Here is a 16,078-nt window from a genome sequence, read left to right as displayed (position 1 = left end):
CATACCTCAATAAAGTTTATTTTATTTAATTTATTTTTTTGAGACGGAGTCTCGCTCTGTCGCCCAAGCTAGAGTGCAGTGGTGCCATCTCGGCTCATCGCAACTTCTACTTCCCGGGTTCAAGCGATTCTCCTGCCTCAGCCTCCTGAGTAGCAGGGATTACTCCACCTGCGCCACCACACTCAGCTAATTTTTTGTATTTCTTTTAGTAGAGACGGGGTTTCACCGTGTTAGCCAGAATGGTCTCCATCTCCTGAACTTGTAATCCGCCCACCTCAGCCTCCCAAAGTGCTGGGATTACAGGTGTGAGCCACCGCGCCTGGCTAAAGTTGATTTTAAAAGAATAAAAGATCTACACCAAATAAAGCAATCTGTAGGTTTCTAAAGCTAAGTTCTCCCCCTCCCATCTGTAATATATGCCTACTTGTGCTGTAGAATAGAAGGAACACGAGTCGATGGGCAGCTTGGTGACAGATCTTAGGACAGAAACCGCACATGCTTACCTGGGGTGCTACATAATAAGGGGTGAACTGGGGTGTCATCAAGTCACCTTGGTCAATCTTGGCAAATCCAAAGTCACACAACTTCACTGGGGCATCCTGAAATTAAAAAAAAAAAGGAGTCACTGCTCCAGAGTGCTCAGTAAACATTAAAGGAAAATCCAGGTGCAAGACATGTTACCCTGAGCTCTAACAAGTTTCTTTCTGGCTGAGATGTGAACTTATGAAAATAACATGTCCCCAGGTCTGGAGACAAAGATTCACACTGAGGAACTGTTCTCAGTAATGCAGAAGTAAGGAATTCCTACCCACTCACACAGCTATTTTTGTTTTAGAACTTGTAAGGGCAGCACTAACGTCAAGGTCTTGGCCTAGGGTCCCTTCACTCTATGAGCCTATCACCTCTCATCAATCTGGGGTGCTACTTCACTTTTAATATCTGCCATAAGCTTCATGATAGCCAGAGCAACTTATCTGGTGGGACATGGGGCAGGGGACAGGGCTGAAAGGGAAAACAGCAAATGAAACGAGATCATATGTAACAGCATACAGATTCCTGCCCCTTCCCAAAGGTCCTCCAAATAATATCTAAAATCATAAGTCCCACAAATACATATTAGTATCATCCAAAATTATCAATGCCGGGAGTACAGTAGTACAGCTTTGAGCCTCTAGCAAGGGAACGAGTTGAAGAAATAAGCTGTTTGAAGCACTCTGGCTTAAAGCTTTTTCACCATGAATTCAGAGCGCTCCAAACACACCCACTCCTGAACTATGTTAAGAGTAGCAGCACTAAAATGCAGAAAAACAGTCTTCTCACCAAAGAGTTATCCTTAAAAAGCAGATTTTCGGGCTTGAGGTCTCTGTGTGCAATGTTTAACAAGTGACAGTGCCGCAGAGCCAAAGCTATCTGAAAAAAGACACAATGGAACAGCCACTTCTTAGAAAAGATCACTCTTTAATACACCTGGTGTAGAGAACTCAGGATGTTAAAAAACAAGCCTTCATTAAGACTGCATTCAGTTTCAATTTTAAAGCAGAAATTAAGAAAAACTTGGAATACCAAGAAACAGAATGGATTAAGCTTAGTTTAACTGCAACTTGTATTTTGTCAAACAGAAAGAAAAATATGATGGTACAGCAATTCTTTGTCAGAATAAACTGATGGGTAAATCCTGTAAGAAATGGGAAAAATGAAATGCTGCCACTTTCATTCATCTGAGGTATGACAGGCACTGCAGAAGAAACGCCTAAGCCAAGCAATGGTCAGCAGTCGCAGTTCCCACAGCAGGGCTACTGGCAGGCTCGCCTGGCTCAGACAAGAATGGCACCCTCCAGGGAGCTGAGGGTCAAGAAATCAGCTGACTGGGTTTTTCCAACCAATACTAGAAACTCATTTTGCTCATCATGCTTGTTGAAAATGTTGCCTGTTTATGTGGATTTGAAGGGGTTTTATTTTATAGATTATCAGAGCTCACCCTTTAATCCTAATATTTGAAAAAATTAAAGGTATAATTTTAAAAATCAAACAGAAAGAACAGATTCTACTTGTTCTTTAACTCTTAATATGGAATTTTCTCAGCAATCCAAGTATCAGTTCCTCCCTACCAGAAAGGAGGCATCCAAAATTGCTTAAGGTTCATGGGAAACTTGGAAGAACTTTTTATTAAGAAGCAATTGGGTTGTGCTTCCTAATTCTCTTTGCTTTGCTTGCTTGGTATGAAGATAAGCGTTGAGGGTTTAGCTTTTCACCTCTGCAAGAAGTGATTATCAGCTGGATTCCTAGTACTGTTTGTGACATAAATCATTTCTACAGCAATAAAATGTGATGTCAACATAGAATATAACCAGGAATAATCCAGAATTACAAAGATCTTAGGATATTATTAAATCTGAAGAAATCACAGAAAGGTGGCTCACATGCAGGAAGCATCTTATGTACAATTCTCTTAGAATATATTTTTATACCATACAATCTTTCAGGTGGTATCAGCAGCACTTTATCGCAAAGTCTAATAACAGTACTTGGTAGCTACATGCCTAAAGATACCTGCAGTCTACAAAGCAGTTAAGATCACCTTCCTTCCAGAGTTTATTGAAATCTCACAGCAGCCTCAGGAAACAGTTGAAAACCAATTAAGAACACAATACCCCCACCCCCAAGTATAAAAGGGGTCACATTTCTCCTGTCAAAACATGTTTTCTGATTACATAACAAAGCAGGCAATGAGAAGTCAAATAGAGCTTTTCTTTAAGTTTTCTTTTCTTCCCCCCAATGAAATTGCGCTTGTTAACCAACTTTGTTGGCAGTTTGATTGGTACCTGGGGTTAACTTGCCTGCTTTGTTACTTGGCTGGCTTGCTTCTCTGTAAAGTGCCGGTGCTGGCTGATTCTGTGAAATAGCTCTCCCCCTTCCATCATCTCCATTACAATTAAGAGTCGAGCCCTGTTTGAAAGCATTTGATTTTGTTAAGTTAAAAAAAAAAAAAAAGAAAAAAAAGAAAAAGAAACAAAAAAACCCCGAAACATTAAGAAGCTGACCTAAAGATACTGCATCTACAAAGTGTGTAACAACTTCCTAAGTCCAGGATAACACAGTTACTAAGAGCAAAAATTCTCATGTTCTGAAAAAAAATTTTTAATGTGATTTTTGGCTACCATTGTTTCATATATGCTTCCAGCTTCCATCCAAATGCTTTCACCAACAGAGCACAGTTGTGAAAAATAATCGTTTGATTTCTCATTTGTTTTTAAAATTCTATCTTCTTTTGCCATCTGGAAAATTCCTACCCTTCCTTCAAGTCCTAGCTTCCACACAGCCTTTGTGAGACACCTCTCCTCCCAGACTATAGTTAGCAGCTCCTCTCCTTTGTAAGCTTAGAATATTTTAGGGATGCCTGTCCTTAGTGCCTATTGCACTGCTATGATGATGGGTTTACATCTCAGTCTTCCCCCAAAAAACCATACCTTATTTAATTTTGAATTTCATCAAAGAGACTTAGAATGCCACCCAATATGCTTGCCAAACATTTGGTAACTAAAAGAATAATGTTGATTTCTTTCTTTAAAAGGAAAGTCAGACTAAGCAATAATAAAGGCTTTTTGTTTTATTGGCCTCTAAGACTTTGCCTAGAATAATATTTGGGCCCCTTTCACTGATTTGAAATAGAATCTGTTTAAATTCTACATTAAATGCTTTCTTGAAATGAGAAAGTAATCAGAATCATCAGGGGACCTGAAGAGTGGTAGGGGCATAGATGAAATTAGACTGGCCACGAGAGGATTACTGTTGAGGATGGATCATGAGAACTTGGGAATTCATTACATAATTCTGTCTGCTTTTACAAATGCTTGACATTTTCCAAATTACAAAAAGGGAGATGGAAGGGGAGGGGGAGAAGGAAGGGCAGAGGAAGGGAGGGTAGGAGGAAGAAGGAGAGGAAGGGGAGGGAGCACATAAAAGAGAGGACGGCTCCACTACACATTGGCCTACATATGGGCATTTGATGATGACACTGTGTAATCTTACCTAGGGCTGGACTCATGAGGAAACTGGACACTGTTAGCAAACACTTCAATAATCTGAACTATGTTTGGGTGTGTAGCACACATCATGTGCAGACGTACCTTAAAGAGAACAGAGGAAATGTTTCCATAGGTAGGGGACACCAACATTTTCTCTCCAAAAACTGACCATACTAGGTACAAGCTAATTGCAATAAAAACTTTATCACCCAGAATGATGTAAAAACCCAGTGTTTTCAGAGATTATCTCCTTAATGCTTTTTCCATGAATAAAACCTCACCAGCAGATTTACTTCCTACTGTTCCGTATATTTGCAAATGAAAATCTGGCAAACAACTCATTTCATTTTAGAAATTATTCACATCTCTTTATGCAAAAGAAGTCCTTCATTGCACATGTTATTAGAATGTCATTACCATATCCAGATAATTTAAAACCAATGTATAGCCAGGGGCAGTGGCTCGCACCTGTAATCCCAACACTTTGGGAGGCCAAAGCGGATCGCTTGAGCCCAGGAGTTTGAGACCAGCCTGGGCAACATGGCAAAACCCCATGTCTACAAAAAATACAAAAAAAATTAGCCTGGCATGCTGGCAAATACCTGTGGTCCCAGCTACTGAGGAGGCTGAGGTGGGAGGATCACTTGAGCTTAGGGAAGTCAAGGCTGCAGTGAGCCATGATCGTGCCACTGCATTCCAGCCTGGGTAACAGAGCAAGACCCGGTTTCAAACAGAAGCAAAAACAAACCCAATGTATATTTTTAAAAACTAAAGGCCAGGCACGGTGGCTCACGCCTGTGATCCCAGCACTTTGAGAGGCCGAGGTGGGTGGATCACCCAAGGTCAGGAGTTCAAGGCCAGCCTGATCAACATGGAGAAACCCTGTCTCTACTAAAAATACAAAAAATGTGTGGTGGCGCATGCCTGTAATCCCAGCTACTCGGGAGGCTGAGGCAGGAGAATCACTTGAACCCGGGAGGCGGAGGTTGAGGTAAGCCGAGATTGCGTCATTGCACTCCAGCCTGGGCAACAAGAGTGAAACTCTGTCTCAAAAAGAAGAAACAAACTAGAAACATCCTCAGAGTCCTCCTGTAGCATCACTTTTATACACCATTCACCTGATCCTTCCTCGTGCTATTTTATCTCCACCTTTAAGTACCTTTTTCAGTAAGCAAAACTGAGGCAAATCTGAATACATGAGGGTACAAGAATCACATTAATTTTAAAAGAACAAGAGGTGGCTGAAAGGAAATGACTCAGTGGCCTTTGATACTGACAGATCTAGGACTACTTTACTATGATAGCATGAATGGGGAAGACAGGTAAAGTTTGGACATAAAACTTTTTATGCATCACTGTATTCTCTCTAGGCAGCTGCCTTACTTGCAAAAGAACAATTCTTAGGCACTTCAAATATTTAATTAAGTCGGGGGCAATAAAGCATACCTCATTTCTAGCTTTTGGACGATCAAGAAGAATTTTCAGTGCAAACCGTTCTTGAGTAGATTTCTTTACACAGACTCTAGATTTGGAGAAAAAAAATCAATCAGAGATCATATATGTTAGAATGAAAATTAATTTAACAAGTTTTTTCTTTGAGACGTATACTTCTCATCAAGGATATGGCCAGGTGCATCAGAACAAACTTGCCCCCAAGGGTAGCAGGTGGGGGAAAGAAGCATCTCACCCCTCTGCCCAGCAGCCAATGCTCAGGCCTCAGCTTCTAAGCCATGCAACAGCAACTTGCTGCTGTGGGTCAATGAAAAAATAATGGCCTCAGCTGGCTACAGGTGACTCTCACAGTGGTCCCACAGTCTCGACACCTTTTTTTTTTTTTTTTTTTTTTTTTTTTGAGACAGAATCTGGCTCTGTGGCCAGGCTGGAGTGCAGTGGCATGATCTCAGCTCACTGCAATCTCTGCCTCCCTGGTTCAAGTGATTCTCCTGCGTCAGCCTCCCGAGTAGCTGGGATTACAGGAACCACCACCACACCTAGCTAATTTTTGTATTTTTAGTAGAGATGGGGTTTCACCATGTTGGCCAGGATGGTCTCGATCTCCTGACCTCATGATCCGCCTGCCTCGGCCTCCCAAAGTGCTGGGATTACAGGCATGAGCCACCGCACCTGGCCAGTCTCAACATCTTAAATGACTCTATAAAAAGACCATGCGACTCAGTCACTCTTAACTAATTTCTAAATACATGAGAAAAAGCCTAACATAAAAACCTGTACTTGTTAAATTCAGCCTATTTCTCAAACCTGGCACACCTGATGTGTCTAATTCAAGATGTATTTAAAATGGCCCTTCTCAGAGTTTGCACTTGCCAACATTTTGCCATAGTTTCTCATATGGATCTCTTACCTAACTGGACCACTAATTCCAGCTCCCAGCTTCTGAGTCCAATTGATACTGTATTCTTCTAAAATGGAAGTTTCCTATTAATATAAAAAAAGGGAGAGGACAGAGAATGATTCCCCAGTTAACAAGCTGAATAAGCAGAGATGGGACAACAGAAGACCTGTCGCTCAACAGCTCATCTTCTAAGAGAATCTGATAAGCAGAACTTTGTGTTCTACAGGGCTTTATAACATTTTGTCTAAATGACAATGACTCAGTTAGACATTGTTTTCCAATTTTCCAACAAGAAAGCAGACTTCAGGATAAAAGGAAATTATTCAGCTCATCTATAAGGTACATTTCCACAGGCAATCAATGCTTTTGGGGGGATCTCAGAGGAAGATACTCTTTCAAAACGCATCAATTACTAAATGCCTCTTTGCTACAATGGTCAAGTATATTTTATGAGATTCTAGAAAGACTAGTCAGATATATGCTGCCAAGCTGTAGAGGCCTATATCCCTGAACAAGTTGATTACATTATTGGAATAGCTGAATAAACTGAGACTTAAAAGTTCAAAAAAAAAATAGTAACTAATCAATATCATAGTAAACATCTAATTTCCAACAGCATCATTTTGTGTACAGATATATTCTGTCAATTTCATTATGTAAGTATATTTCTGATATAAATAACTTTCAACAGTTTAGGAAAGAGCCGCTACTACAGTTTAATGAAAGTTGTAATGGAATTCTTGGCTAACTATTGCATGTTAGCCTCTGTTGCCATATGCTTTTAGATAAAAAAGAATTTAATTAATTCATTCATTCACTCACTTATTTATTATAAGAGACAGGGTCTCGGCCGGGCTCACGCCTGTAATCCCAGCACCTTGGGAGGCCGAGGCAGGCAGATCATGAGGTCAAGAGATCGAGACCATCCTGGCCAACATGGTGAAACCCCGTGTCTACTAAAAAATACGAAAATTAGCTGGGTGTGGTGGCGCGTGCCTATAGTCCCAGCTACTTGGGAGGCTGAGGCAGGAGAATTGCTTGAACCCAGGAGGCGGAGACTGCAGTGAGCCAAGAAGACCGAGGGTCACCCAGGCTGCAGTGCAGTGGTGTGACCATTTCTCACTGCAGCCTTGAACTCCTAGGCTCAAATGATCCTACCACCTCAGCCTCCCAAGCAGCTAGGAAGACAGGCACACACCACAACATCTGGCTAATTTTTTTCTTTTTTCTTTTTTTAGAGACAGGGTCTTGCTATGTTGCCCAGGTTGGTTTCAAACTCCTGACTTCAAGCAATCCTCCTGCCTCAGCCTCCCGAATAGCTAGGGTTACAGGCAAAAAAGTCATATATTTAAATTGTGATAGTCTAAAATGCATTTTTGCAGGGTTCCACAGGTAAAATAGGAAACCAACTGCAGACCTTAAGAAATAAAATCCTGCCGGGCGCAGTGGCTCATGCCTGTAATCCCAGCACTTTGGGAGGATGAGGTGAGAGGAGCACCTAAGGTGGGAGTTCGAGACCAGCCTGACAAACATGGAGAAACCCCATCTCTACTAAAAATACAAAATTAGCCAGGCATGGTGGCGCATGCCTGTAATCCCAGCTACTCAGGAGGCTGAGGCAGGAGAGTCGCTTGAACCCAGGAGGCAGAAGTTGCTGTGGGCCAACATCACGCCATTGCACTCCAGCACGGGCGACAACAGCGAAACTCCATCTCAAAAAAAAAAAAAAAAAAAAAAAAATCAAAATCTGTAAGACTTTCACATTGTTTTATTGCAACGAAAATCTGATAGACCACATATAGCACAAGAATCCTGCTCTCTAGTATACAGGAATAGGATATTTGCTCATGTAACACACACTCACTGAGCAGCTAGTATACCAGGCTAAGTTCAGGCATGAAAACAAGGCCCCTATCCAGTGAATGTGTCAGGCTTGGAAAGTCTTCATCTCCACCCCTTTCTGTGTCCAATTCTTGGTAAAGGTTCTCAGCATACAGTAAATAACTATGGAATGAATGACTAGAAAGGAATTAATCCCTAGAAAGCCAGACTAAAGCCTTATGATGAAGGGATATTGAGTTAGGAGGACCCAGCAAGATCGCTACACAAACTCCCTTCTGAAAAACTGTGCATCAGGGTTATGGAGCTTGTCAAGGTCACACAGTGAGTTATGGGCACTATCAATGCTATAATCTATGACTCTGGCATCCTCTACCATCTCCTACCCTAAGCACCTTTCCATCTATTAAGGGTAACTGCCCAGGCCCCAGCATAAAGATTAGGAACAAGTACTGCCCAGTCAGAGAGGTCCTAGGCTCCATCTTCACTCACCGCCTCCTAAACAGAACTCAAACCTACCCACTTAACCTGCCTACTTCCTTCACTTATCTGCTACATGACCTGTTTGACTTAGGAGTGTCTGACGAGACCCAGGGGAATAGAGTAGCGGGAAGGAGGGAGTTGAAGCAGAATTTAAGCATCGTGGTAAAAACTGTTCCACTCAACTAATGGAATCATACACTCACAGGAGACTCTATGGAAAATAAGATTTGTTCTACTGAACTATTCATTATAATCAGAGTTTATATGCCCAAACCCCTCGGATGTAAAAATAAGTTGTCTGACCAAATTCTCCATTGTACTTACTTTTTTAATTTTTTGAGACGGAGTCTTGCTCTGTCGCCCAGGCTGTAGTGCAATGATGTGATCTGGCCTCACTGCCTCCCGAGTTCAAGCAATTCTCCTGCCTCAGCCTACCAAGTAGCTGGGATTACAGTTGCGCACCACCACACCCAACTAATTTTTGTATTTTAGTAGAGATGGGGTTTCACCATGTTGGCCAGGCTGATCTTGAATTCCTGACCTCAGGTGATCCGCCCACCTTGGCCTCCTAAAGTGCTGGGATTACAAGCATGAGCCACCACACTCGGCCCTCCACTGTCCTTATTAAGTTAGTACTCTACCTGATGGACAGCCAAGAAAGTTCAACTTTAGAGACTCTGACTGGCGTTTTGACACTGAACTTTGCAGAAGGTAGGAGAACCACTACCAGGCTCCCCTACAGCTGAATTTCTGGACCCCATTTTTTATACCTCCTGTCCTTTTTCCCAGGCTTAATTCTTCCATCTTTGTTGATGGTGCCATAAACACTAGCCTGCTAAGGCTTCACTGAGCCCAACTGGGCCAAAAAAGTTCACACACACCTTTCAACTAGACTGCCCACAGCTGGCACATTTTCTCACATATTTTAATGACAAAGGAGAAGGTAGGAAGGCATGGTCAATTAAAACACTTTTACTGAAGGAAATTATGGACTAATTCTTCAAAGACATCAATGACAAATGCAAAGGCTGGGTTGTGCTAAGAAATATACACACCTTAAATTAACAAGGATACAAACACTTGGAATAAAATCATTTTTGAGAATTCTCCAAAACAAGAGGTCAGCAAATTCAGCCATTGCCTGTTTTTGCAAATAAGGTGTATTGGAATATAGCCACATCTACTTGCTTTCATACTATCTTTGGCTGCTTTCACACTACAACAACAGAGTTGAGGGGTTGCAACAGAGACCATAGGGACTGCAAGACCTAAAATATTTCCTATATCACCCTTTACAGAGAAAGCTTGCTGTTCTAAACACTGTTCTAGACCACTGGATCTCAACAATAACTGCACATCACAATTACCTGAGATTTTTTTAAAGCTACCTGATGCAGGCCGGGCGTGGTGGCTCATGCCCGTAATCCCAGCACTTTAGGAGGCTGAAGCGGGCGGATCACGAGGTCAGGAGTTCGAGACCAGCCTGATCGACATGGTGAGACCCCCCCCATCTCTACTAAAAATAATTAGCCGGGTGTGGTGGCGGCGCCTGTAATCCCAGCTACTTGGGAGGTTGAGGCAGGAGAATCGCTTGAGCCTGGGAGGCAGAGGTTGCAGTGAGCTGAGATCACGCCACTGCACTCCAGCCTGTGACAGAGTGAGACTCCATCTCAAAAAACAAACAAAACAATAACAACAACAACAAAAACAAAAAAACTACCTGACACAAAGGGGATTCCAATACGACTTGTTTGAGAAGTGGCCTGGGCATTAGTCCTCTATTCCTACCTTTATCTCTAGTAAGGCAGACCCTAGTCATTCTCTGAAGCTCAAAAACTAAGAAAAAATGGAAATTCTTTTTTTTTTTTTTTTTTAGACAGTCTCGCTCTTGTTGCCCAGGCTGGCATGCAGTGGTGTGATCTCGGCTCATGCCAACCTCCACCTCCTGGGTTCAAGCTTCTCCTGCCTCAACCTCCTGAGTAGCTGGGATTACAGGTGCCCACCACTGCATCCAGCTCATTTTTGTACTTTTAGTGGAGACAGGGTTTCACCATGTTGGCCAGGCTGGTCTCGAACTCCTGACCTCAGGTGATCCGCCTCCCTCGGCCTCACTTGCCTATCACTTCATGCTGTGAATACAAGAATTTCCATGCTCGTGCTGGGATTACAGGCGTAGAAATTCTTGTATTCACAGCATGAAGTGGCAGGCAATTCCTCACCACAATGGAAAAGTTAAAAATTAAAATTGTCGGCTGGGCGCAGTGGCTCACGCTTGTAATCCCAGCACTTTGGGAGGCCGAGGTGGGTGGATCACGAGGTCAGGAGATCGAGACCACGGTGAAACCCCGTCTCTACTAAAAAAAAATACAAAAAAAATTAGCCGGGCATGGTGGCGGGCGCCTGTAGTCCCAGCTACTCGGAGAGGCTAAGGCAGGAGAATGGCGTGAACCCTGGGAGGCGGAGCTTGCAGTGAGCCGAGATTGCGCCACTGCACTCCAGCCTGGGCGACAGAGCAAGACTCCGTCTCAAAAAAAAAAAAAAAAAAATTAAAATTGTCAAAAAGAACTATTTCAATACAGTGTAAATCAAACAAACTGAGAAGTACAGATTCTTGAAAATCTGCTAGAGGTTCAGGTAAAAATAGTAAGCTTTCTAGCCTAGGATCCTGCCATCCTTCTACCCCTCTATCCCCACTGCTTACAGCATAGTCAGCTGCTGACAATGCTAGTTTTCCCAACATGGGGGCAGCTATGAAAATCAGCAGTTCTGCTGCTCTAGGTGGTGGACTCAATTTGGGGTGAGGAAGAAAATTCATGGATCTACCAGCTAAAAGTGGTGAATGTGGATGGAAATGAATAGCTTTGGCAGTGGTCCTTGTTAGATGGGCAGAACATCTAGAGATTTAATGGGAAAATCCTGAAACAGAGCCATAGAAAGTCTGAGTTAAGCTCTTCACATGACCATCATTGACTGGGAAATTATACCTAAGAGAACCAGGAAAAACTGAAAACCAAAGGAGACTTTAGAGCCAGCTGCAATTTTTTAGAGTTTCTCCAAACCCACATACACATTGATCAGGGGGGTATAGCTCAGCAGTAGAGCATTTGACTGTAAGTTGATCAGGATAGGGTACAAGCCTCAGGGGCTGAAAGTATTTGAGAATCTCTGCCCAAATCACTGGCTGACAACTACATTAAACAGATACAGGGACAACCCACCAAAAGCCAGGCTGGGAAGAAAAAATGAAAATTTTTTTTTTCTTTTGAGACGGAGTTTCACTCTTGTTGCCCAGGCTGGAGTGCGATGACGCAATCTCAGCTCACTACAACTTCCACCTCCCAGGTTTAAGCGATTCTCCTGCCTCAGCCTCCCAAGTAGCTGGGATTCGCTGGGCACAGTGGCTCATGCCTGTAATCCCAGCACTTTGGGAGGCTGAGGCGGGTGGATCACCTGAGGTCAGGAGTTCGAGACCAGCCTGACCAACATGATGAAACCCCGTCTCTACTAAAAATACAAAATTAGCTGGGCATGGTGGTGGGCGCCTGTTATCTCAGCTACTCGGGAGGCTAAGGCAGGAGAATCGCTTGAACCAGGGAGGCGGAGGCTGCAGTGAGCTGAGATCATGCCACTGTACTCTAGCCTGGGCAACAAGAGCGAAACTCAAGTCTCAAAAAAAAAAAAAGAAAAGAAAAGAAAAAAAAAGTCTCAGATAACAGGCGTAGGACACTGAGCCCAGCTGAAAATAAACATTTTAAAATTGACCAGGCGCAGTGGCTCATGCCTGTAATCCCAGCACTTGGGAGGCCAAGGCGGGAGGATCACGAGGTCAAGAGTTTGAGACCAGCTTGAAACCCCATCTCTACTGAGAATACAAAAATTAGCTGGGCGTGGTGGCGGGCGCCTGTAATCCCAGCTACTCGGGAGGCTGAGGCAGGAGAATCACTTGAACCCGGGAAGCGGAGGTTGCAGTGAGCCGAGATCGTGCCACTGCACTCCAGCCTGGTGACAGAGTGAGACTCCGTCTCGAAAAAAATAGTAATAATTTAAAACTAAGCAGAGACATTAGCACACCAAAGGAAAAACAGATTCTGGTTTAATTCTAAGCAATTAACTATAAATATAAAAAGCCACAGGGGGGAAAACTCAGAATCCAGAGTTGCTATATTATCTAAACGTCCAGTTTTCAACCAAAATTTTCTAGACTTGTAAAAACCAGGAAAGTGTCACCCAAGCTCAGGAAAAAGAGAAATCAATAGCATCCATCTCTGATTGGATGCAGATACTAGATTGAGCAAGTAGTTGCACTTAAAAGCAACTATTTTAAATGTCCAAAGAATTAAAGAAAACTGATGATGAAGTAAAAAATAATGATAAATGGAGATTTTCAGCCAAGAAACAGAAAAAACATGGAAATCCTAGAGTTAAAAATTATAATTAGTGGCATGAAAAACTGATCAGAGGTGCTCAACAGGCCGAGTGCAGTGGCTCACGCCTGTAATTCCAGCACTTTAGGAGGCCAAGGCGGGCGGATCATGAGGTCAGGAGTTCGAGACCAGCCTGGCCAACACAGTGAAACCCCCTCTCTACTAAAAATACAAAAATTAGCCAGGCACAGTGGCAGGTGCTGTAATCCCAGCTACTAAGGAGGCTGGGGCAGGAGAATTGCTTGAACCCAGGAGGTAGAGGTTGCAGTGAGCTGCGATCGCACCACTGCACTCCAGCCTCGGTGACAGAGCAAGACTCCGTTCTGGAAAAAAAAAAAAAAAAAAAGACGTGCTCAACAGATTTTCAGGTGACAGAATAATTAGTGAACATGAAAACACATAGAAAGAAATGATCAAATCCAAAGAATAGACAGAAAAAAGATTAAAGAAAAATGAGGCCTGTAGAATGTCAAACATTCCAACATATGTGTAATGAAAGAGCCAAAGAGGGGTGAAGTGGGGGAGGTGGGAATATTTGAAGAAATAATAGGCAAAAGCTTCCCCAACTTGATGAACAGTAATAACCTATGGCCTCCAAGAAGCTCAACAAACTCTAAATAAGATAAACACAAAAAGAACCACACCTAGACATATCACAGTCAAAACACTGAAAGACAAGACCAGGTGCAGTGGCTCACACCTGTAATCCCAGCACTTTGGGAGGCTGCGGGGTGAGGATCACTTGAAGTCAGGAGTTCGAGACCAGCCTGGGCAACATGGCAAAACCCCATCTCTACAAAAAATACAAAAATTAGCCTGGTGTAGTGGTGCATGCCTGTGCCTGTGGTCCCAGCTACTGGGGAGGCTGAGGTAGGAGGGTTACTTGAGCCCAGCAGATCGAGGTTGCAATAAGCTGAGATCATGCCACTGCACTCCAGCCTAGGCAACAGAGCGAGACCCTGTCTCACACACACGCACACAAACACACACACACACAAACACACATACACAAAAAACACCGAAAGAGAAAGAGAAAATAACGTAAGCACGAAGGAAAAAATGACAAATCATTGACAGCAATATAAATAATGGCTGACTTTTCATCAGAAACAATGGAAGCCAGAAGACAGTAGAATCACATAATGAAAGTACTGAAAAAAAAAAAACTGTCAAGCATAAATTCTATATTGAACAAAACTATCCCTCAAAAATTAACAGTGAAATAAAGGCATTATCAAATAAATAAACACTGAAAGAATTCGCTGCTAGTAGACTTGGCCTACAAGAACTACCAAAGGGGCCGGGCACGGTGGCTCACGCTTGTAGTCCCAGCACTTTGGGAGGCTGAGGCAGGCGGATCATGAGGTCAGGAGATCGAGACCACGGTGAAACCCCATCTCTACTAAAAGTACAAAAAATTAGTCGGGCATGGTGGCGGGCGCCTGTAGTCCCAGCTACTCGGAGAGGCTGAGGCAGGAGAATGGCGTGAACCCGGGAGGCGGAGCTTGCAGTGAGCCGAGATTGCGCCACTGCACTCCAGCCTGGGCGACAGAGCGAGACTCCGTCTCAAAAAAAAAAAAAAAAAAAAAAAAAAAAAAAGAACTACCAAAACAAGTCCTTCGGAGAGAATGGCAATGCTACTGTATGAGAACTTGGATCAAGCTGGGCACAGTGGCTCACCTCTGTAATCCTAGCACTTTGGTAGGCCAAGATGGGGGGGATCACCTGAGGTCAGGTGTTCAAGACTAGCCTGGCCAACATGGCGAAACCCCGTCTCTACTAAAAATAAAAATAAAAATAAAAAAAATAGCCAGGCATGGTGGCACACGCCTGTATTCCCAGCTACTACAGAGGGTGAGGAAGGAGAATTGCTTGAGCCCAGGAGGTGAAGGTTGTAGTGAGCTGAGATCATACCACTGCACTCTAGCCTAAGCAACCAGAGCGAGGCTCCATCTCAAAAAAAAAAAAAAAAAAAAGAAAAAAGAAAACTTGGATTCACAAGAAGGAACAGAAAGTACTAGAACAGGTAAACATGGAAAAAAATTATTTTCTTCTCTTAATTTCATAAATATACATAAGATAGGTTATAACATATAAAGATGTACATGACAATAAGAACACAAGGGAGAAAGGAGGAAATAGAGCTACCTTGGAGCAAAGGTGCTATATATTACCAGACTTTAGTCAATTTTAACCCCAAGTGGACTGTGATAAATTAAAGATGCATATTATAATCCTCATAAAAGCATTTCAAAAATATATATCCCGAAAATCAACAGAGAAATTACATCAGATAGTAACTTGGATCAAGAGGGAAAAAATGAAGAATAAGAAAAATGGTAAATATACTGTAGGTCAACATAAAAGGCTGTAAATATATTTTATTCCTTTCTCTCTTATTTAAAACACATAAGATTTGACTGCATAAACAAATAACTACAACACTGTATTTTCTGGTTTGTAATATCTACATACATAATACATAGACAACAGTAACACAAAAGAAGAGGGAGAAGGCTGAGCGCAGTGGCTCACACCTGTAACCCCAGCACTTTGGGAGGCCAAGGCAGGTGGATCACCTGAGGTCAAGAGTTTGAGACCAGCCTGGCCAACATGGTGAAACCCCATCTCTACTAAAAATACAAAAATTAGCCGGGCATGGTGGTGCACACTTGTAATTCCAGCTACTCAGGACGCTGAGACGGGAGAATCACTTGAACCCTGGAGGCGGAGGTTGCAGTGAGCCGAGATCGTGCTACTGCACAGCAGCCTGGGTAGACAGACTGAGACTCCATCTCAAAAAAAAAAAGAAAAAAAAAAAGAAGACGGAGACAATGGAGCTAAACTGGAGCATTTTCTATATTTTACTGAAACTATTAGTATTAATTTAAAGTTAGTCTTAATCTGAAATGGCTTATGATAGGCCATATTCTAGACCATAAAAAAAATCTAGG

The 16,078-nt window shown here is 42.7% G+C and overlaps 1 protein-coding gene across 4 annotated transcripts in view; it reads right to left on the bottom strand.

Annotated features, from left to right (window-relative positions):
- The window catches only part of MAPKAPK5 (MAPK activated protein kinase 5), a 54,670-nt gene that overhangs the window by 24,035 nt on the left and 14,557 nt on the right, over positions 1 to 16,078 (bottom strand). For 3 of the 4 annotated variants that reach the window (XM_003274406.4, XM_030821413.1, XM_030821415.1), the window contains exons 2-7: positions 6,388 to 6,461; positions 5,472 to 5,547; positions 4,030 to 4,127; positions 2,838 to 2,946; positions 1,321 to 1,410; positions 504 to 599 (exon numbers count right to left, since the gene is read on the bottom strand). In XM_003274406.4, the coding sequence (XP_003274454.1) occupies positions 504 to 599; positions 1,321 to 1,410; positions 2,838 to 2,946; positions 4,030 to 4,127; positions 5,472 to 5,547; positions 6,388 to 6,461 (543 nt within the window). The remainder of the gene's footprint in view (positions 1 to 503; positions 600 to 1,320; positions 1,411 to 2,837; positions 2,947 to 4,029; positions 4,128 to 5,471; positions 5,548 to 6,387; positions 6,462 to 16,078) is intronic. The other variant, XM_030821414.1, reaches the window with a different exon arrangement.

The sequence above is a fragment of the Nomascus leucogenys genome, chromosome 10 (assembly GCF_006542625.1).
Source record: "Nomascus leucogenys isolate Asia chromosome 10, Asia_NLE_v1, whole genome shotgun sequence".
Classification (NCBI taxonomy): domain Eukaryota; kingdom Metazoa; phylum Chordata; class Mammalia; order Primates; family Hylobatidae; genus Nomascus; species Nomascus leucogenys.
This window is presented reverse-complemented; position numbering and strand designations above follow the sequence as displayed.